Here is a 22,698-nt window from a genome sequence, read left to right as displayed (position 1 = left end):
TCGATGGAGGTCCAACTCCGAGTGGCGAAAGAGAAAGCCGAAGCTCGAGCTCAAAAAATCGAAGACCTCCAGTCTCAACTAGGCTCGGCCATTGCTAAATGGGATGCTCTTGGCAAGGAGCTTGAATCAACGCGGTTTGTGTTAGAAATAACCAGGGCCGATGCTAAAGATATGGTGGCCCAATATAGGGCTGATGTCGAGGCAGCCCAAGACCGCTTGAAAGTTACTGTTGAGTATGTGAAGTGGCAGTCCCGAAGGGAGGCTCTCGAGGAGGTCCATGCCCCGGGTTTTGAACTGTCGACCGAGATTGAAGATGCTAAAAAACTCAAAGCCAAAGTGGTTGACCCTAAGGATGAGGAAGTCTCTAAAGACTCCGGCGAACTCGAGGACAAAGAAGACCCCAATGGCCCCGGTGACGAGGCGGGCTCCGGTGAAGATCTGGCTTAGGTGCATTGGAGACTTTTCTTAGTTTTTGTATATTTTGTATATTTTGTAGAGGTCGTTTGGCCTTTGTAAAGATCTTTATATATATATATATATATATATATATATATATATATATATAAAGACTTTTCTTATATTTTGTATATTTTGTAGAGGTCGTTTGGCCTTTGTAAAGATCTTTATATATATATATATATATATATATATATATATATATATATATATATATAAGGCTTTTTTCCATGGGCAATTTTCGAGTTTGTTTCTTTTGGATCCTTTTTTTATGATTGCAAAGATTTCGAATGCCTTAGCATGGAATAAATCGTAGTAATCGGAACTCCGTTCGGAGGTTCGAACAAGGCTCGTTCCTAATGTAATTTTGTTTAAAACTGGGGGGGGGGGCTTGATATGACCGGAAGTTTTCTCCAAAACGCTTACTTATGTTTTTAGATTATAATTTTGCCGAACGTAGCCTTTGGTTTTTTGAAGGCCTTAAGTTTTGGTTACGGGCTTCGGACGTCTCCAAGCCATTTCTAGGATGTTCGTAGCCTTTTAAGTTTAGATTTTGCCTACTAGGCTTTTTACCCCGGGCTTCGATACCTGATCCGTCCGGGCTTGCCTAGGACGACGGTCCCCGAGTAGGGGTGGTTATAGCTTTTAAAGTTTAAGCACTGTCTAATAGGCTTTGTACCTTCGGCCTTCGATGCCCGAGCCGTCCGAACTTACCTTGGACGATAGTCCCCGAGTGGGGGTGGTTGTAGCCTTTTAGGTTCGGGTGCAGCCTAATAGGTGTTATGCCTCCGGGCTTGATAACTTGAGTCGTCCGAGTTTATTTTGGACGATAGTCCCCGAGTGGGGGTGATTTATTGGATCCAAACAGAGGCAGCCCATGGGCACGATATATTTAAGGAACAAGATGTAACAGTCTTAAGAGACAAAATATGTATCTATAAGGTAGAAACTTTCTTTTATTTCTGTGCACAATATACAAGATTGTAAGTGTGTACAAGCTTCTTGTTGTGGCTTAGGTGGTTTATCCGGGCATGCTTAATTTGACCGTTTGACCTTTACAGTAAATCCTATCCACTGAGCCCAGACTATTCAAGAACAAAGTTTCCTTCCTTGCTAAAATCATTATCCGACGATGATGGTCCTCAGTATTTGAGGCCAATCATAAAGAGGGATTGGATACTGTTGATGTGATCCTCGACTATGGTTTATAGCCAGTCTTCAATTCTAGTTTAGCACGATCTACTGTTGCCTCGTTAAAAACCTTGCAGGAAAACCCATTTGGGACAAAATCGGTTCAAGGGAAAAAGAGTACAACATGTGCTTTCAGGCCTAAAAGTTGCATCATTCTTTGGTCGTTGCCGGCAAATGTTAGTCCAATTCATAATATATGTAAAGAAAAGAATGAATGGGGTTGTACCTTAGCAGTAGTATCGTTTTAAGTGGGTTACGTTCTAGTTGTTCGATAGTCGCTCACCGTTCACTGCTTAGAGTTTATACGAACCTTTATCAGTAATCTCAACAATCCGATATGGACCTTCCCAATTCGGTCCCAGCTTCTCTTCATTCAGGTTCCGTGTATTCACTGTCACCCTTCATAACACCAAGTCCCTGATATTGAAATGTTGGAGGTTGGCTCTCCAGTTGTAACAACTTTCGATCCGTTGTTTTTGGGTGGCCAACCGGACCAGGGCAGCCTCGCACCTCTCGTCCAATAGTTCCAGGATTATGCTCATGGCTTCACCGTTTGACTCTTCGATTGTATATCGGAACCTGAAACTCGATTCTCCTACCTCGACCGATATTAGAGCTTCAGCACCGTAGACCAACGAGAACGAGGTGGCCTCGGTACTAGATTTTGACGTTGTACGATATGCCCACAGTACTTCGAGCAAAATTTCCTTCCATTTTCCTTTGGCGTCAATTAATCTCTTCTTGAGGTTTTTGAGTATGGTCTTGTTAGTAGACCCCGCCTACCTGTTCTCCCTAGGGTGATAAGGTGTTGATAGGATCCTTTTGGTCTTATGGTACTCAAAAAATTTACTTACCTTATTGTCAATGAACTGCTTCCCATTGCCGCATACAATCTCGGTTTGCATTCCGAACCGGCATATTATATGGTCCCAAACAAAATCAATAACTTCTTTCTCCCTAACTTTCTCAAATGCTTGGGTTTCAACCCATTTAGAAAAATAGTCAGTCATAAATAATATAAATTAAGCCTTACTGGGCGCCCATGGCAGGGGACCGACGATGTCCATTCCCCATTTTATGAATGTACAAGGTGACAAGACCGAATGCAGTAACTCTCTGGGCTAGTGGATCATCGGAGTAGGCCTCTAACATCCATTACCTTTTTGTACGAACTCATTCGCGTCTTTCTCTATGTCGATCCAGTAGTAACCGACTCTGATTATCTTATGAACCAACGATTCTGCACCCGAATGGTTCCCGTAGGTGCCCTTGTGAACTTCTCTCAAGACATATTCAATATCTCCTGGTCCTAGACATATGGTTAGTGGTCCATCGAACGTTCTCCTGAATAAAGTGTTATCTTCAGATAGGCTGAACCTGGACGCCTTCGTGCATAGATTTCTCGATTCTTTAGGATCCGAGGGCAACTTTCGAGTCTTCAGGTAATCGATATACTTGTTTCTCCAATCCCAGGTTAATCTTGTTGAGTTTATCTCGGCGTGACCCTTGTCTACTACCGATTTCATGAGTTGTACGACCGTTCCCGAGCTGAATTCATCATCATCAACTGACGATCCCAAGTTGGCTAGAGCATCGACCTCGTTGTTTTGATATCGGGGTACATGTTGCAGGGTCTACTCCTTGAATCAATGCAATGTTACCTGCAGCTTATCCAGGTATCTATGCATTCATTCCTCTTTTACTTCGAACGTTCTATTGACCTGATTCACCACCAGGAGGGAATCGCACTTAGTTTCGACTACTTCAGCCCCCAGGCTTTTAGCCAGTTCGAGACCTGCAATCATGGCCTCATACTCGGTCTCATTGTTAGTCAATTTTACACTTCTAATAGATTGCCTAACTACATTACACGTTGGTGGCTTTAACACGATACCAAGGCCGGACCCTTTCGCGTTCGAGGCACCATCCGTAAAGATGGTCCAGATCCCTGAGGAAGTCCCTGAGTTCAACAACAATTCCCTTTCGACTTCGGTCACTAGGGCCAGTATAAAGTCAGCTACGAAGTCTGCCAAAATTTGAGATTTGATGGTAGTTCGGGGTCGATATTCGATATCATACCCGCTGATTTCCATGGCCCATTTGACCAGTCGTCCCTAAAGTTGGGGTTTATGCATTATGTTTCTCAACGGGTATGTAGTTACAACACATATGGGATGGCACTAGAAATATGCCTTTAACTTTCTGAAGGCGCTTAGCAAAGCGAGCGCCAATTCTTCCACATGAGGATACCTAGTTTCGGCCGCGCCTAGAGTCTTGCTAACATAGTAGATAGGAAATTGCGTACCTTCCTCCTCCCGGACTGACTCCACTTACCGCTATCTTGGATACTGCTAAGTATATGTACAACTACTCGTCTGCTTTTGGAGTATGAAGCAAAGGTGGGCTCGAAAGGTATCGCTTGAGTTCTTCCAAGGCTTGTTGGCACTCCAGGGTCCATGACAAGTTGTTCTTCTTCAATAATGAGAAGAACCGATGGCTCTTGTCAGGACCTCTAAATGAATCGTCCCAAGGAGGCTATGCGCCCGGTTAGCCTTTGAAAGGCCTTGACATTGTCCACCAGGGTGATGTCCTTAATGGCCTTGATCTTGTCGGGATTGATCTCGATTCCCTGTTGTACACCATGAATCCGAGGAACTTTCCAGACCCGACTCCAAATGCGTATTTCTCTGGGTTCAGCTTCATATTGTATTTCTTCAATATGCTGAAGGTTTCCTATAAATGTTTCAGATGGTCCTCTGCTCGCAGAGACTTAACTAATATGTTGTCAATGTAAACTTCCATTGATTTTCCTATATGTTCTTCAAACATCCGATTTACTAGGCGTTGGTAAGTGACACCGGCATTTTTTAGTACGAATGGAATTACGTTATAACAGTAGGTGCCGTATTTAGTGATAAAGGAAGTTTTTTCTTGGTCGTCCGGGTCCATTCGGATTTGGTTGTACCCGGAGTAGGCGTCGAGAAAGCTGAGTATCTCATGGCCGGCCATTGCATCGATTATGCAATCGATGTTAGGCGAAGGGAAAGTCTTTGGGGCATGCCTTGTTTAAGCCTTTATAGTCTACCACATTCTCAATTTATTTCCCTTTTTAGGCAATACCACTAGGTTTGCTAAATAATTCGGGTACTTAACTTCCCAAATAGAGACTACTTTAAGAAGTTTGAATACCTCGTCCTTGATGAACACATGCTTGACTTCAGACTAAGGCCTCCTCTTCTGTTTAACCGGGTGAAACTTCGTATCCAAGCTTAGCTTGTGAGTAGCTATCTCCGGCGGGATCCTTGTCATGTCAAGATGGGACTAAGCGAAGCAATCTATGTTAGCTATAAGGAATTTAATGAGTTTTTTCCTGAGCCCGAGAGTTAGTCTCGTGCCCAGGTATACCTTTCAATCGAGCAGGTGCTCGATCAACCTGACTTGCTCCAGCTCCTCAACTATTGACTTGGTGGTATCGGAATCGTCGGGGACTATGAAAGACCTAGGGACTCCATAGTCGTCATCCTCGCCTGTTTCCTGCCTTTCTATTCGGTTGGGGCCGACGCCGGTGATTGCTATTTGGTTTCTCCCTCGGTGACTGAACTTGGGCTCTTCGATGTCGAGAGTGCAGATATCAGGACCACCTCATCGACCGCGAACATTTCTTTTACAGCCAGTTGTTCCCCGTAAATTGTTTTGATCTCTCCTGGTGTAGGAAATTTCAATACTTGATGTAGCGTCGAGGGTACTGCCCTCATATTGTGAATCCATGGCCTCCCGAATAAAGCATTGTACCTCATATCTCCTTCGATCACGTAGAACTTTGTGTCCTGATAGTCCCGGCCGGTAGGGTTATTTCCCCTTTAGTGGTCTCGCATGCCATGTTGAATCCGTTTAGAACTCGGACCGCAAGCACAATTTGGTCTTGTAGACCCAGCTGCTCTACGACCCTCGATTTGATGATATTAGTCGAGCTACTTGGATCAACTAACACACACGTAACTCGAGATTTATTTATGAGTACAAATATTACCAGTGCATTATTGTGCGGTTGCACGATGCCTTCAGAATCCTCATCATTGAAGGATACAGTTCCTTCTGGCACGTAATCTCTAGTCCGTTTTTCCCTTGTGATGGACACTTTGGTGTGCTTTAACATTGGCCCTTAGGGGATGTCAACTCCACCAATGATCATGTTAATGATGTGTTGAGGTTCCTCTTGCTCGATCTGTTTGTTGGCGTCTCTATTCCAGAAGTGATTCTTGGCACGATCACTCAGAAATTCTTAGAGGTGCCCATTGTTGAATAACTGGGCTACTCCTTCTCTCAATTGCCGTCAGTCTTCGGTTATGTGTCGGTGGGTGCCATGAAATTTACACATTAGAATGGGGTCCTTTTGGGCAGGATCATACTGCAATGGTCGAGGACATTTAGTATCTTTGATACATTCGATGGCTGATACGATACCCGCAACATTGACATTGAAGTTATATTCTGATAACCTTGGCGTTTCCTTGGACCCGATAGGTCTTTCAAAATCGTTCTTGCTCATGAGTCCCCGGTTATTATGACCTCGATCACTCCTTCTCTCACTCATCATAGGGTTGCGTCCGAACCTACTGCATCTTCGATCTACATTGTATGGTTGATACCGATCTCTGTCCGATCATGATTCGTGATCAACAGTTCTTTTGGATCTGTCACTTGTCCTAACTGGGTAAACGGACCCAGAAGGGGCCCCGAGCTGATCATCTTCGACCCTGATTTTTGATTGGTACCTGTTATGAACGTCAACCCAAGTTACTGCCGGGTATTCTATCAAATTTTGCTTCAACTGTTGTAAAGCTAACGAGCTTTAGGGATTAAGTCCTTGGGTGAACGGCTAAACGGACCAATCGTCTACGACCGGGGGTAGGTCCATTCGTTCCATTTGAAACCTTGACATGAATTCCCTGAGCATCTCGTTATTTCTTTGCTTCACCTTGAAAAGGTCTATTTCCTGGTCTCGGCAGTGATGGCTCCGGCGTGCGCTTTCACAAAGGCATCTGCAAGCATAGCAAACGAGTCAATATAATTAGGGAGAAAATTGTGATACTATATCATGGCTCCTTTTAACAAGGTCTCTCCGATCTTTTTTAGTAGAACAGATTCGATTTTGTCATCTTCCAAGTCGTTCCCCTTGATGGCGCATGTGTACGAGGTCACATACTCATTTGGATCGGTCGTTCTATTATACTTCGGGATTTCGGGCATACGAAACGTTTTAGGGATCGGCTACGGAGCTGCACTCGGGGGCAAAGACTTTTGGACAAACTTCTTGGAATCCAGGCCTTTCAGTATCGGTAGTGCTCTTAGGATTTGGTCGACCCTGGAGTTGTAGGTCTCCACCTTTTTGTCGTTATCTTTGATTTTCTTTTCTCCCGATTCTACATGTTTCGTCAATTCCTCGAGCATTTTTATTATCTCGGGGCTGGTCCCGGATTCAGCTCTATTTGGCCTTTCTGTGACTGGTTCATTTCTGCGAGTGTTTTCCCGGGATAGTTCGGGCTTAAATATATTGGGAGCGCGACTTTGGTTCTGTAACTGGGCTATCACTACTTATTGAGCCTGCAATATTTTGAAGATCACTCGCAAGTTGATCTCATCACCTTTACCATCATGTGTATTTTGGGCTATAGATCGGACTCCCCCACAAATGCTATTCTCTGGATTGGTAGGCAGGTTTGCATTGATGGCTACATGTGAGTTAGCGTCGATCAGGTCCGCAATAGGAACTCCGTTGGGGTCAACAAGGGGCACCTCGTCATCGGGTACCACATTGTTGTTCTCGCCATGGTGGACACACTCAACATCCACGTTCAAAGGGGCGGATTGGGAGTTCGACGTTTTAAACTTTGACATGAAGTTAAAGACACTTAAAAGAACAAGTGTAAAATAGGGTGTGTTATGGTAATTTGTATCAAATTGCCACTATTATCCTTAGCCCCACGGTGGGCGTCAAACTGTTTACCCTAAAAAAATGGATAACAATTAAATTTGTAAGTGGTTTTAAGGATACGTGGATTATTCGATACAAATGCGTTAGATTAAACAGATAAAAGATGTAGTAAATTATCAAACCACTTGAGGAGGATGATTTCGGACTTAGCAACAGCCTTAATGAAATGTCCACCCTCGATCCGGACTCACAATGACCAAGCACTGATGGACAAGAACAAGAACTTTGAATAACAGAGAAAATTAACAGTATATTGCATCGGTATGCGTGTGTTACAATGTGTTCAATGTATAATCAGACTCCCATTTATATAGTAGGGGAGTTTTACCATACATACAATTCTATAAAAGGTAAAAAATCTTCTATTTAACTAATCACCGGTTCTCTTCAATACGTGCCGAGAGCCACGCCGTGATATCTGGCCAGTCGCGGATATCACGGTCTTCTGTTGGTCATGCTCGATCGTCTGGCAATGCTCTCCGAGGCCTTTGGGGTTCGAACCTGACCTGGGGCTATGGCCCCGATATCCTCAAGGGCAGACATTTCTCTCGAACACCGGATCGAGGGGCCCTTGTCTCGGTTCTAGTTTCTCGGCTTCACGCTTCTTGTTCCGTTTATTTCATCGGAAACCGAAGCATACCATGAGCTCGGTTTTACCCTTATACAAATATAATAAAATTTAAGTAACAATCAAAACAAACATCTTATTTAAAATAACATCACGATACAATATAACAAAGTAACAACTAACAAACATCCAAACAATTAGCTTGATTCCCTGATTTTCTAATTGATAAAACGAACACTAGTTGAATTTCTTTAAGTATGTAACCGTATATAATTTTAGATTCTTTAAATCAATAGAGCATGGTGGCACAGGTGAGATAGTAACGGGGATATTTATCGGGGGGTTTCTGGTTATCAATGAACACCGCCCCGTGATGGGGTTTGCTACTTTTTGGATGAATCTCCTACTTGTCGGTCCCCCAAGATTTTTCGCGCCAACTGTCCATTAACACAGTAGTAGTAGTATTTAGTCCTAAAAAACGTAACTCTCCCTAGCTCAAACGCTGTCGTTTTGTGTACTGCCGACCTCCTAGGTACTTGTGTTTTCATCATCAGATCCTATAACACTAGTATTCTTTTGAGTGTCAAATATTACTACTAATAAAATCTCCTCTTGCTTCTTCTAGGACCCTTTCACTTTTTTCCTTTTCAGATTTTCTAATCTTCTTTTGTCCCTTACATTATTATCTCATTCTCTGCATGATTGTTGATCTTACAGCAGGCGCCAGTACCCAAATGGGGTCACTGCAAACTTCAAGAAATCTTTCATGTTTATGTGTATCAGTTAGAGGAGGTGTACAGGGTTTGAGTACTGTAGTTAGGCAAGTGGGGTTCAATTCTTGGTTATTGCAGGGGCGAATTAGAAGCAGAAAGATCCAATCTTTATGTGTTAGAAGTTCCTTTAATAATGCTGGTGGTAGTAGTTCTTCAGAGGAGAAGGGTCTTCTTTTGGGTGCTGAGAGGGATGGCTCTGGCTCTGTTGTTGGTTTTCAACTGATTCCCCATTCTGGTACTGCCCCTTTGTTTTCTTGAATTTAAAGTTACCGTTCAGTAATTTCTTTTATGTGTTTCTGTTAATTGCGGATTTGGTTTCAAGTTGATCAAACTAGTAAAAATCACATATTCAAGATAGCATAATTCATAGTTCTCCATTTAATTATACAATGCCAATTTCCTTAACGACCTCAACTTCTACCTTAAAAAGAGGGAGGAATAGTTGAGTGGGCGCAAGCCGACCCGGACTCCACCGTCATCAACAAAAGAAAAAAAGAAGGGAAGATGGTGCATGTAAGGTGAGAAGATTTGCTAAATGTATGGAGTTCCACTTTGTTGTTTGGACAAATGTTCATTACTGCTGATGGCTAAAGTGATTGATATCATGAAGTGAACAAAGGCGGGAACATTTACCTTGATACTGTATGAGCTCCATTGAAGTGTTCGGGGACAATTAGAATTCAACAATTTTGTTATGATTAATGTTATTGTTTAGACTTGTGGATCAGCATCATTTTATAGTAGTTCAATTTTTAGAGTGTAAGCCTGATACAATCTGAGAGTTAGATGAGTTGGTCTTTCAATACGACAGAAAGGATGCTTAGCTATTTTGATATTGTGGTGATATATTAAGACTGAAGTTCTGGAACTTTACTTCATTGGCTAGCTAAGTTTCATCCATAAGTACTCTCATACTGATGTTTGTTACGGTTAAAAAGAACGTGTGTATACTTATGGGCTAGTGCTATTGGGGGGGGGGGGGGTCAAAGACTTATCATCTTGCTGCTACAAAAGGTTACTGTTAGTGGGAATATAACGGGTGTCTGGTCAATATAAGTTGGGGTTTAGACTGGAGTGTGATTGAGGATAATGAGGTCATGAGCTTGACTGAACTAATGACGTTGCCTTTGTATGTATGCGTATCTTTTGTAGTTTCCCTCTTGTTTCCACCATATGAAGCTGAAGATAGTGTCCTTTTTTAATCTTTTTCTTTTAAATATATAAAAAGATTTAAATGAAGTAACTTGGGGAGTTTTAACTCATTTATGGCGTTGATTAAGGCTCTTAACTAATTCCTTTCACACCTGATGTATTTCTGTCTCAGAATATGTAAGGATAGTTTTATTGTCTACTTCTCCATTTTTCTAGTTTTGCCTTCAAAGAAAATGAAATGGTGTACTCAATTCAGTCACAGGTGATGCAACAATTGTTGAATCTCATGATATTGTAGCTGATGATAGAGATGATTTGAGTGAGGATGCTGAACAGAAGGAGAAAACCCCAACCAAATTAACATTCAATATCATTTTTGTTACTGCTGAAGCAGCTCCGTATTCTAAGACAGGTGGTTTAGGAGATGTTTGTGGCTCTTTGCCTGTAGCACTAGCTTCTCGGGGTCATCGTGTAATGGTCGTCTCGCCTAGGTATCTGAATGGAGGTCCTTCAGATAAAAAGTATGCTAATACTGTTGACCTTGATGTGCGGGCTACAGTCCATTGTTTTGGTGGTCCCCAGGAAGTAGCCTACTACCATGAATACAGGGCAGGTGTTGACTGGGTAAGAGCATTTTGTGTACTTCCTTTTTCTTTGGGTTTTTGAGTGGGTGGGTGGGGAGGGGGGGGGGTATATTGTACTTGTTGGTGCTTATTGTTCAGCTTTATCTTTGTTCATCTCTCCCTCCCTCTAATGATTAACTGGCTTGCTTCAAGCAAAGGACCGTCTGACTAAAGGATGATGTATGCAAACAATTTAAAATTCACTATTGTTTTGAGGACGTCAACCTGACTGACTTGAGGATGGTCGCGAACAACTTAAAGTCCACTATGGTTAATAGGATGTCTGCCTGGGTCATTAATTTATATAGTTGATTGTGTCTGTATTTTTATTTAACAGAAATGATTCTTATTAAGTAGTACATATTTATGATTTTAATGTTAAAGAAGTACACTGCTCTTTCTATCAGGTATTCGTGGACCACCCTTCTTATCGCAGACCTGGAACGCCATATGGTGATATTTATGGTGCATTTGGTGATAATCAGGTAATATGTTACTCTTTTTTCATGCATGATGATCACATCTCCATATGGTTTAATGCGATGGCTAGTGATAATACTTCCCTATCTTTTTGGTAAGCAGTTTCGCTTCACTTTGCTTTGTCACGCAGCATGTGAAGCACCATTGATTCTTCCACTGGGAGGGTTCACTTATGGAGAGAAGTGCTTGTTTCTTGCTAATGATTGGCACGCTGCCCTGGTTCCTTTGTATGTTAACAAAATATCCTGACTTATTTATATTTTTTGATGTAACCTATTTTGATCTTTAACTGAACACTACTTTTGCTTGTGACATTTTTAGCATCCTTACAATGGCACTACTTAAGAAGGTTCCCTACAAGGGCGTAATCTGTAGATGTATTGCTATAAATAGAAAAGAAAAACTGTAGGCACAATAATGTTTCTATGTCGGTATTGCAACTGTTACTAACAATTTAATGCTGCTGCAATTTTATCTGATAATAATGCCATCTTAGCTTTCATCAAGAAGTTCTTTAGCCTTTGATAAGGTACAAGGTAATGTATTAGTATGTAGTAATACTTTTCTGAAAAATTTAAGAACAAGAAAAAGAAAAAAGAAGAATATAGACTAGTAGTCATCTGTTCCTTGAAGTGCTGTCATGTTTAGACATTCATATCGTGGTTAACTGATTACTGTCAGTCTGTCAGTGACTGCCATCTGATTGTCATGCTTATTTCTGAATGTCCAGACTTGAGTGAGGGGTTATTGTACGGTCCTCTAGTGCGTGTCTGGATATTTGTACACACCATCATGTAACTATGTCATGCTATATCAATAGTAGCCTTGGTAACACTTCCCTCCATTCACCTGCAGCACCTTAACGTGCTGCGGAATATCTTAATTCTGGTTATATGTGCTATTGACCAGTTTATGACAGAGTCCTTCTCCTGATTTCCAAGTGTTCTATGGTGCAGACTTTTAGCAGCCAAGTATCGTCCTTATGGTGTTTACGAGGATGCTCGTAGTATTGTCGTAATACACAACATAGCACATCAGGTACTTTCCTAGTTTACTTCTCCCTATTTCTGTAACAAGGAGGTATAGCTGCCTGCAAGTTTTGCATCTGTTTGAATGTCTCCTGTTTTGATGGCTCCGAGTTACGGGCTTATATTTTCTGGTCAGAATGTAACATCCTCATGGTTTTCTTTTAATTCTTAGTCATCGGAATGTTTGTTCTTGGTTTGAATTTGATGTCTTAAATTACTCAACTCATGTTCACTTCCTGAATCTGTGAGTCTACTAGAACATGGGATAAGCTCAAACTGTTGATTCTTGGTTCAGAAAGATGTGATTTGATTTAAGGTTCACAATTCCTTGGGACTGGTTGCTCCAGGAATATAAATGTCTCTCCTTTGGTGGAAATTTGAAGTTTGGTACTCAAAGCTGCTATTTGATAAAATCTTCTAGGCACCTTCCATAAGTAGGAAAGTTAAAGAGAAACTGACCTAATCTTGTTAGGTCAGTTTGTTATTTTGGACTTATTCTGATTGGTTTAGACAAATTTAGTGGGTGATCGCGAGGTGGATTCTACAGTCTAAATGTCTGATTTCATTGTTTGTTGGTACTAGGATAGTTCATCATCTACCTTGTATTTGGTCTATCTCGACCATATGCTGTGACCTGTGGTTCATAATTATTTATTGATTGCCTGATGGAATATTCTTGTACAACTAAGTTATGCAGTGGCTTGTATTGAATTAATCTACACCTTGAGGTTATTAGTGTTCTATTTTAAACCTTCATACATTGTCTTTTGTTTGATATTTTCATAGGGAGTGGAGCCTGCAGCAACCTACCATAATTTGGGATTGCCTCCAGAATGGTATGGAGCACTTGAATGGATATTTCCCACTTGGGCAAGGGCGCATGCACTTGACACTGGTGAAACAGTCAATGTTTTGAAAGGGGCAGTCGCAATTGCTGATCGGATACTGACAGTTAGCCAGGTCTGTCCAAAAAATTTCCACTTAGGTATACTAACCGAAAAATACTAGGAATCATATCACTGATTATGGTTCATGAATTTCTTGTTATGAGAAATCTACATGACTTCATGATAAATTGTTGAACATTGTTATTGAGTATATAAAAAAAAGTTGCATTTTGCCTGTCCTTTTTTCTTTGTAGTTACCTTTTTTTTTGGGTGGCAGGGGTACTCATGGGAAATAACAACTCCTGAAGGGGGATATGGACTACATGAGCTGTTGACCAGTAGAAAGTCAGTTCTTAATGGTACGCCTGTTAGTTGGTTTCTTATGAGTTCTTTCTAATATTCTTTTCCGCTTCTTATTCTAATCCTAGTATGGTAAGATATATGTTGATTGAAGAGACGTCTTTACAAGCATTAGCTTCATTTTAACCAAGTCCTTATTTTTGTTAAACGTCAAGACCAAAGCCAAGGCTAAGTGTAGTAATGACCTTAACTGTGGATTCCATTGTCTCTGAACTTTAGAATTACTAGTTAATCTATCTGTACTTTTATGCAGGAATTACTAATGGACTAGATGTTAGTGATTGGAACCCATTGACAGATGAGCATACTGCTTCACATTACTCCATCAATGACCTCTCTGGAAAGGTAATTAAGCTGCTTCAGTGACCTCTCAGTTTCACAATTTTACTACTTCAGTGATAAGTTTTGCCTTGAGAAAAGGACTGTCTGCAAAACCTTCGTAACTGCTATGAAATTCGATCCAAATGAGGGTTCCTGAGGATTGTCCATAAACATTAAAAAGGGAACAAACCAATTGACATCATAGTACTTTAGTACTTTCTTACTTTTCATGTTAATTCTGTATGCAGCTGTGCACAAGCTCTCTCTCTCTCTCTCTCTCTTATGATAACTCTACACAAACTTGTCTCTGCTAACTTCCTTTTTTATTCAGGTTAAGTGCAAGACTGCTCTGCAAAAGGAGTTGGGACTTCCAATTCGACCCGATTGTCCGCTGGTGAGAGTTTTGTTACTTCTTTGAATTATGAAGAAAATTTCTTCCTTCTCTAACCGGAAAATTTGAAACTTTGATAATGCAGATTGGATTTATTGGAAGGCTGGACTATCAGAAAGGTGTTGACATAATCCTGTCAGCAATTCCAGAACTTATGCAGGATGATGTCCAATTTGTAGGATTTTCTACCCACATCTTTTTTTATATCGTTATTAATGCAGCCTGTTTGAGTCTGATTAGTAAACTTTTGGTAGATCCTAGTCTTTCCAATTGTTCATTAACTGTATTCGCTTTTGGACATGAGTTGACTCAAATTTCGTTGCCTGAAATTGTTTATGACATTTATGTTTTTGCCTTCTTGTTTTACTACGCACCTTGGATCTACAATCCTCTTCCTTCATGCCCCCTTACTTAGTAATAAGTTGATAGTACTGAATTTTATTCGAGTGACTGTGTTCAAATTGAGATTTTGTTACGGCGTAATTATACAGTTTATAGAGAGAATTCCTAAAAGGGAACTGAAAATTTGGGCTTCAACTAGGTAGGGAGAACTTCTGAAACGGGTAGGGAACTCGAATTCAAAGTTCAGGTTACCCTTTTAGGAATTATCCCTTATTTTTTTCGTCATTACTTGAAAAACTTGTTCATTTGATGTTGCAAATTATAAAATTATATCCAGGATTTGTTCTGGAGCATTTGTTTAGTCATCCTGTTTTTCTAGTATAAGTTTCTGCAAATTGTTCTTGTTTGGGGTTGAATTTATTATCTATTCCTTATCCAGGTAATGCTTGGATCTGGTGAGAAACAATATGAAAACTGGATGAGACATACAGAAAATCTCTTCAAAGACAAATTCCGCGGTTGGGTTGGATTCAATGTTCCAGTTTCTCATAGGATAACAGCAGGGTAATTCTAAATTTCATATGGTGGATTTAAATGCTTTAGTAATCAGTATGCTAACTTATTTATACTGTGTTGTGCAGCTGCGACATACTATTGATGCCCTCAAGATTCGAACCTTGTGGTTTAAACCAATTGTACGCAATGAGATATGGTACCATACCTGTCGTTCATAGCACTGGGGGCCTAAGAGTGAGTTGATTTCCGTATAGAGAAATGGCTTTTCAAATGAAAAAAGCTTATGCATTATACTTTCTCTTCCTTATCTTTAGGACACGGTGAAGGATTTTAATCCATATGCTCAAGAAGGAGAAGGTGAAGGTACCGGGTATGTGTCTTTCCTAGAAATGCTGTTGATATTTATGACGTACTGTGATGTTGTTGCTCATTAAGAAACTGGAAATAAATTACACTGGTACTACCACATAAAGTAGCTCCAAGTAATTGTGCTTGTAGAGAGAATCACCTTATTTTAACTGCCATCTCTTGCTTCTTCATTTTTAGGACAGAATAGAATTTCACCCTTGAATGGAAATTTAGGGAGATTAATGTCACGTCCTTAGTTGTTAACTAAATACACGTGCGACACTTGACAACTCGCTCACGATCTTGCACAACTTGCTCACGTTCTTGCTATGTCAAGTCAGCCTTACTACACTCAAGATCGCTAAGAGAATGGAAGAAAGAACACAAGAGAATTGTTAAAGGAAGCTTTGTATTAGAGAGAACTTGAATTGTTTTCTTGGTGAATTACAAATGAGTGTCCCCCTTTATATACTAGTCTCCTAGGGGCTAGTGTGTAAATATTAATTATTATACAAGTCCTTGATATTTATAAGATAAGGGCTTTCTCTAGAATTCTCTACAAGCCTAGAAGATTCCAAGGACTTTCTTAGCAAATCCATAAGGATCTAGGTTCTTCCTAAGGAAATGTCTATACCTCTCTAGAATCTTCTCAGAAATGCTAGCTTTCTTCTTATGTAAGCTTCCACATGGCATTAATATATGCCAAATGGCGCCTATGTGGCATGATGACATGGCGGGTCATCACACTCTCCCCCACCTAATATTGCGGCGACCGCGGCGCAATGCTGCTACATAAACTCTCGGATTTTATCTTTGAATTGCCACAAGTCTTTATATCGTTCCCATGTGGCCTCCTCCGGTGATTGCCCTTTCCAATGGATGAGGAACATAGCAGCGGCTTTTTGCCCTTGTTTTCGCCTGGCCTGGTAATCTATGATAGCCTCAATCTCCCGATCATGCAAGGCGGTGATAGTCATTGGCGCTTGACTTGATTGGCCCTTACTCGGATCATCCTTATCTTCATGATATGGCTTAAGCATGCTGGCATGGAAGACAGGGTAGATCTTAGGATACGATGGCATGTCAAGCTTGTATGAGATCTTGCCTACCTTGGCGACGATCTTAAATGGCCCCTCGTACTTGCGAATCAGATTCTGATGCATACCCCATAGTGCCTTGAACTGTCTTGGGTTAAACTTCACCATGACCATGTCCCCAACTCTATAGTCTGTGGGACGTCGCTTACGGTCTGCAAACTTCTTCATCTTCTTAGCTGCCTTATCCAAGTAGGACTTAGCGGTGTTGAGCTACTCCTCCCATCCTTTGGCCATATGGTAAGCCCCCAAACTCTTTCCTTCGAACGCGGCTTGTAATGAATGTGGAGTTTGTGGTTGTTGGTCTGTGGCTCGCTCAAATGGTGTCCGCCCCGTAGACTCACTCCGCTGCAAGTTATAAGAGAATTGGGCGATGTCTATGAGCCTTGCCCAATCTTTCTGATGCGCGCTTACATAATGCCTCAAGTAGCATTCTAGTAAGGCATTGACTCGTTCCGTTTGTCCATCCGTTTGTGGGTGGAAACTAGTAGAAAAGTGCAGCTCCGTACCAAGTATGTCAAACAACTCTCTCCAAAAGTTTCCAGTAAAGCGGGGGTTTCGATCACTGATTATATGCCTTGGTAAGCCCCAACACTTCACCACGTTCTTAAAGAATAGCTTGGCGGCTTCCTTGGCTGTGCAACCTGGTGAGGCGGGCATGAAGGTGGCATATTTGGAAAATCTATCCACGACCACCATAATAGTACCATAACCGTCGGACCTTGGTAGGCAAGTGATAAAGTCCATAGTCACGCTTTCCCATGGACGCTCTGCAACTGGTAGTGGCTCCAAAAGTCCTCCGGGCTGTTGTTGCTCAACCTTGTCCTGCTGACATACAAGACAAGTCTGCACATAACATTCTATATCATATCGCATGCGTGGCCAATAGTAGACTGACTCAACCAAGGCCCTGGTGCGACGTTGTCTTGGATGACCATCCCACATTGTATCATGACTCTCCCTTATGATCTGCCATCTAATGTCTCCAAACTTAGGCACGTAGACCCGCCGACCAGTGGTAAGCAATATGCCGTCTTCTACCCAAAAACGTCTCGTCTTGCCCTGGTTGGCTAACTTGATAAGTTGTTTGGATGCTGGATCATGTTGCATGCCTTCTTTTATAGCCTCTCGAATATCCCATCTCGCTGAAGTGATTGCAGCAAGCTCGGCTTTCCGGCTCAAGGCATCGGCTACAACGTTACCTTTGCCCGGCTTATACTCCAGCGCATAATCAAACTCGGCCAAGAAATCCTGCCACCTAGCCTGCTTTGGTGTGAGCTTTTTCTGTGTCTGAAAGAAGCTAGTAGCCACATTATCAGTCTTGACCACGAACCTCGACCCGAGAAGATAATGTCTCCATGTACGAAGGCAATGCACAATGGCAGTCATTTCCTTCTCTTGTACCGTGTAACGCCGCTCCGTCTCATTTAACTTGCGACTCTCAAATGCTATGGGATGCTTATCCTGCATCAGGACAACCCCAATGGCAAAGTCTGAGGCATCTGTGTCACCTCAAAAGTCTTCAAAAGTCTTGGCAAAGTCAGGTAATGCCAAAACTAGCTCCTCTATTATAGCTGCCTTAAGGCATTCAAACGCCTTTTGACAATGCTCCGTCCAAACCCATGGCTTGTTCTTCTTTAGCAACTCAGTCAATGGTGCGGCCTTTGCTGAGTATCCACTGATGAACCGACGATAGTTGTTAACAAGGCCAAGTAAGGATCTCAACTCAGTTACGTTTATGGGTGCCTCCCACTCCTGGATAGCATGTACCTTAGCCTCGTCCATGCGTACCTCGTCATAGCTAATGACATGGCCCAAGAAGTGCACCTTTGATTGTGCAAACTCGCACTTCTCTCTCTTGATGTATAGCTCGTTCTCCCGCAAGACTTGGAAAACCTTTCTTAAGTGCTCCATGTGTTCCTCCAAGGTGTTGCTGTAGATGACTATGTCATCTAGGTAGACTATCACGAACTGATCAAGGTAGGGATGAAAAATCTTGTTCATAAGGGTGCAAAATGTGGCCAGTGCATTAGTTAAGCCGAAGGGCATCACCAACCACTCAAAGGCTCCATATCTCGTCACACATGCTGTCTTTGGCTCATCCCCTTCCGCAATGCGAACCTGGTAGTAGCCCTTTCGAAGATCCACCTTGGTAAAGTACTTGGCTTGCCCAAGTCTATCGAACAAATCAGCAAGGAGCGGGATCGAGTACTTATTCTTCACTGTAACCTTATTAAGTGCTCGGTAGTCTATGCACAAGCGCAGCGATTCATCCTTCTTCTTGTGGAACAATACTGGTGCACCGAAAAGTGCCTTTGATGGGCGAATGTGACCAGCATCCAGCAACTCTTTCAATTGTTTCTTGAGCTCCTCCAGCTCGGGCGGTGCCATACGATATGGGGCAAATGCGGGTGGCTTAGCCCCTGGCTCCAACTCAATCTTGTGATCCACCTCTCGCCTAGGGGGCAAGTGCTTAGGTAACTCCTCGGGCATGACATCTTTGTTCTCCTCAAGCAACTTCTCTATACAAGGCGGCACAATCTCTTGAAAATTCTTGTCTTCCTCTAGACTTGCAATGGTTGCCACGAACGTCGGCTCCCCCTTCTTGATCCCCTTGACAACCTGCATAGCTGAGAGTTGTGCTTGGATTTGTCCGTGTGGCATAGTCACTGTAGGTACCATGCAAGCTCCTTCTCGCTCCATAACCAAGAGATGTTGGAGGTAGGGGTCGATTAAAGTATGACAATGTCTAAAGAACTCTTGCCCCAGTATGATGTCAAAGATATCCATAGTGGTTACGGTAAAGTTTGTCATACCTTTCCAAGTTCCCAATTTGACATCAACTCCATTAGCTACCCCACGAGCATTCTGTATCTCGGCATTCACGGTCTTGACGCGAGAGTTAGTTGGAGCAAGCTTCAATTCTAGTCTCTTTGCGGCAGCCTCAGTCACGAAATTATGAGTTGCTCCAGTATCCACCATTGCACGAGCGGGCTTGTTGTTGATGGTGAGATCCACGTACTGATTGCCATTCTCGGTAGGTTGGATAGCTTGCTTCGTGACAAAACCACATAATCTGATCATACCCAACTGTGTTGTTCTCGGACTCTCTCCTTGTGGCTGCTCCTTCCGCTCACGTACCATGGCACTGAGGCTCTTGAGGTCGGGACAATTCCTGAAGCCATGTGGCCCTCCGCATATATAGCACCCCTTCTTCTCGACCTGCGCCTTCTTCTCGGCGTAGCCCTGACGGCCACTCGGCTTTTTGAAATCTTGAGTCTTGGAGTATTGTTGTTGTATCTCCTTGCCTTTGCCACGGTCTCCCCCACCTTTGACATTGTTAACCTTTGACTCCTTTCCATTGCCTTTCTCGTGCTTGTCATGCCTGAAATCCATCAATGATTTGGCCTCCATTATGGCTTGGTCTATATCAGTGACTTGTCGGTGTTGCAACTCCTGCTTACCCAATTTTGCAACCTGTCCATGAAGTGGAACAACAAGTCATCATTGGTCAGATTGGGGATTTGAAGCATAAGGGTAGTGAACTCCTTGACATAGTTATGTATGCTCCCTGTTTGCTTCAATTCCCTAAGCTTGCGCCTTGCCTCGTACAAGACATTGTTTGGAAAGAACTGTCGCTTGAACTCTGCTTTGAACTGATCCATGTGCTAATAGTACATAGACCTTTATCCACGTCGGCCATCTTCCTTCTCCACCATAGCATGGCCGTCTCTGAGAGGTACAATACCACAGTGTTGATCTTGGCCTCGTCATCCCTCACTTTGCCGTGCCTGAAGTAGTTCTCCAAGTGCCAAATGAAGTTTTCCACTTCTTGTGCATCACGAACACCTTTGAACACCGGGGGTTTGGGAGCCTCGATCTTGGCCTCCCTCGTCACCACAACATTGCTGGCTACCTCGGTCACGCCAGCATTGACATGCTCCTCGAGTGACTCTATCTTTGCCTTCATAACATCGATAATACTCAAAGACTCCATGAGTCTGCACTCTAAGGCCGTGATGGTTTGCCTTAGTTCCATCTCAGTTTGTGTACGTCCCTCCAAGTCATTTCAGATACTCTCAATCTCTTCAAGAGTGTGCCCCTCTAGAACGTTAAGGGTGCCTTCCACCTTCCCCAAACGTTGGCCAAAGATCTTCACGGCGTCCATCCCCGCTTTCATCTTCATTACCCACTCTTTACCGAGCGAGGCGTCCTCTAGAAGGACCTCTACTTCATCCTCGCTCGCCTCAGTGGCAGATGGTTCTTGGGATGTAAGCCCTTCGTTTGACACAACCTCAGGTGGCACTTCCTGGATCTTGTTGGTGGCATTCCTCTTTATGCTACGGCCGCTCTTGCCAGCAGCATCCTGGATGACGTTGGCTTGGGTGTTGGCAGCGTTAATTTCTCCGTCGTTCGCCATTCCCTTAGTTGAAACCTTCGCTCTGATACCACGTTGTCACGTCCTTAGTTGTTAACTAAGTACACGTGCGGCACTTGACAACTCGCTCACGATCTTGCACAACTTGCTCACGTTCTTGCTATGTCAAGTCAGCCTTACTACACTCAAGATCGCTAGGAGAATGGAAGAAAGAACACAAGAGAATTGTTAAAGGAAGCTTTGTATTAGAGAGAACTTGAATTGTTTTCTTGGTGAATTACAAATGAGTGTCCCCCTTTATATACTAGTCTCCTAGGGGCTAGTGTGTAAATATTAATTATTATACAAGTCCTTGATATTTACAAGATAAGGGCTTTCTCTAGAATTCTCTACAAGCCTAGAAGATTCCAAGGACTTTCTTAGCAAATCCATAAGGATCTAGGTTCTTCCTAAAGAAATGTCCATACCTCTCTAGAATCTTCTCACAAATGCTAGCCTTCTTCTTATGTAAGCTTCCACATGGCATTAATATATGCCAAATGACGCCTATGTGGCATGATGACATGGCGGGTCATCACATTAAGATATGTTAAACTAGATAGCTTTGTATTTGTGCGCAGCCTGCAAATCCTTGTACCAAATTTTTTCCTTTGAATTCAAGTGGGTTTTGTGATGTCCACATAAGGAGGTCAATGCTCATTGCTTAAGAGTTAGAAACATATATGGCATCCAAGGATGTGACCTAGTGGTCAATGAAGTGGTGAGAACCATAAGGTCTCAGGTTCAAATCCCAGCGGAGGAAAAAAAACACTAGGAGATTTTTTTCCATCTATCCAAGCTTGGGTGGATAGAGTTACCTGATACCTGTTGCTGGTTGGAGATGGCAGGTATGATGTGGAATTAGTGCGCGCAAGCTGGCCCGGACACTACGGTTATTAAAAAGAGTTAGAAACATATGTGTACTGTAGTCAATTATCTGGCTCTTATCCTTCTTGGAGCTTGGTTCTTTTTATTTTTAGATATCCATCTACCAAAAATACCAGAATATTTTCCACTCTTGTTACTGAATTATTATGCACTTGTGCTAACTTTCGGTTCGTAGTATCTAACTGTTTATGAAATTTAACAGGTGGACATTTTCTCCTCTGTCTAAAGAAAAGTTGCTTGATGTAAGTTTCCCCACGATAGATAGATTCTTCTGTTTTTCCGTGGACCATACTGTAATTTTACTGTTATTTTCACTGTTTGCAGACATTGAAGGTGGCGATTAGCACTTACATAGAACATAAGTCATCTTGGGAGGGGTTGATGAAGAGAGGAATGGAAAGGGACTATTCCTGGGAAAATGCGGCCATTCAATACGAGCAAGTATTTGAATGGGCATTTATAGATCCTCCATATGTCAGATGATTTATCAAGAAAGAATATATTATTGAACAGAAGGGAAAAAGATACCAGAATACACTCAGCTTTTGGGGATATTAGCTGTGGCTTATGTTAGTGTGTAATGTTCACTTATCATTTTTTATTTTTGCTGAGAAACCAAGTTAGTTCTAAAGACATATAGATGATCTGTGAGGGAGAGAAAATGACAGAAACCAAGCACTGCCACTTTGGGAGAATAGTGGAGACATGTACAAAGAATTTTGAATTTAAGTTAAGGTCTATTATGATTATATCCTCTTTTGCGTGTGAGGAGAGGCCAATTGATTAATATTGGTTCTCATTTTTTTAATATCTCGTGGAGTATGATTATTGTTGTTATTAATTTGGCACAAAGGTATCCTGAGTTGGT

The 22,698-nt window shown here is 42.2% G+C and overlaps 1 protein-coding gene across 2 annotated transcripts; it reads left to right on the top strand.

Moving 5' to 3' along the window:
• The first annotated feature begins 8,654 nt into the window (after positions 1 to 8,654).
• Positions 8,655 to 22,579, top strand: LOC104231350 (soluble starch synthase 1, chloroplastic/amyloplastic). Of its 2 annotated transcripts, XM_070171074.1 has the most exons (16): positions 8,655 to 8,742; positions 8,928 to 9,218; positions 10,392 to 10,759; positions 11,166 to 11,243; positions 11,341 to 11,465; positions 12,195 to 12,276; positions 13,053 to 13,226; positions 13,431 to 13,512; positions 13,767 to 13,858; positions 14,166 to 14,228; positions 14,311 to 14,400; positions 15,007 to 15,131; positions 15,209 to 15,317; positions 15,398 to 15,453; positions 22,033 to 22,072; positions 22,155 to 22,579. In XM_070171074.1, the coding sequence occupies exons 2-16, from the start codon at positions 8,945 to 8,947 to the stop codon at positions 22,311 to 22,313; spliced, it is 1,917 nt and encodes a 638-aa protein (XP_070027175.1). In that variant the 5' UTR covers positions 8,655 to 8,742; positions 8,928 to 8,944; the 3' UTR covers positions 22,314 to 22,579. The 2 variants fall into 2 exon arrangements, with proteins under 2 accessions (XP_070027175.1, XP_009782631.1); XM_009784329.2 differs by lacking the exon at positions 8,655 to 8,742 and having other exon boundaries at positions 8,793 to 9,218.
• Positions 22,580 to 22,698: the final 119 nt, after the last annotated feature.

The sequence above is a fragment of the Nicotiana sylvestris genome, chromosome 3 (genome assembly GCF_000393655.2).
Source record: "Nicotiana sylvestris chromosome 3, ASM39365v2, whole genome shotgun sequence".
NCBI classification, from domain to species: Eukaryota; Viridiplantae; Streptophyta; class Magnoliopsida; order Solanales; family Solanaceae; genus Nicotiana; species Nicotiana sylvestris.
The sequence above is the reverse complement of the archived record's forward strand: the minus strand, read 5'-3'. Positions and strand labels throughout refer to the sequence as shown.

Excerpts from the sequence above, each read along its gene's own strand:
- LOC104231350 (XM_009784329.2), top strand. The coding sequence starts at position 8,909 with ATGATTGTTGATCTTACAGCAGGCGCCAGTACCCAAATGGGGTCACTG. Across the intron at positions 13,227-13,430 it reads GGATACTGACAGTTAGCCAG|GGGTACTCATGGGAAATAAC; the intron begins GTCTGTCCAAAA and ends TTTGGGTGGCAG. Across the intron at positions 13,513-13,766 it reads TAGAAAGTCAGTTCTTAATG|GAATTACTAATGGACTAGAT; the intron begins GTACGCCTGTTA and ends ACTTTTATGCAG.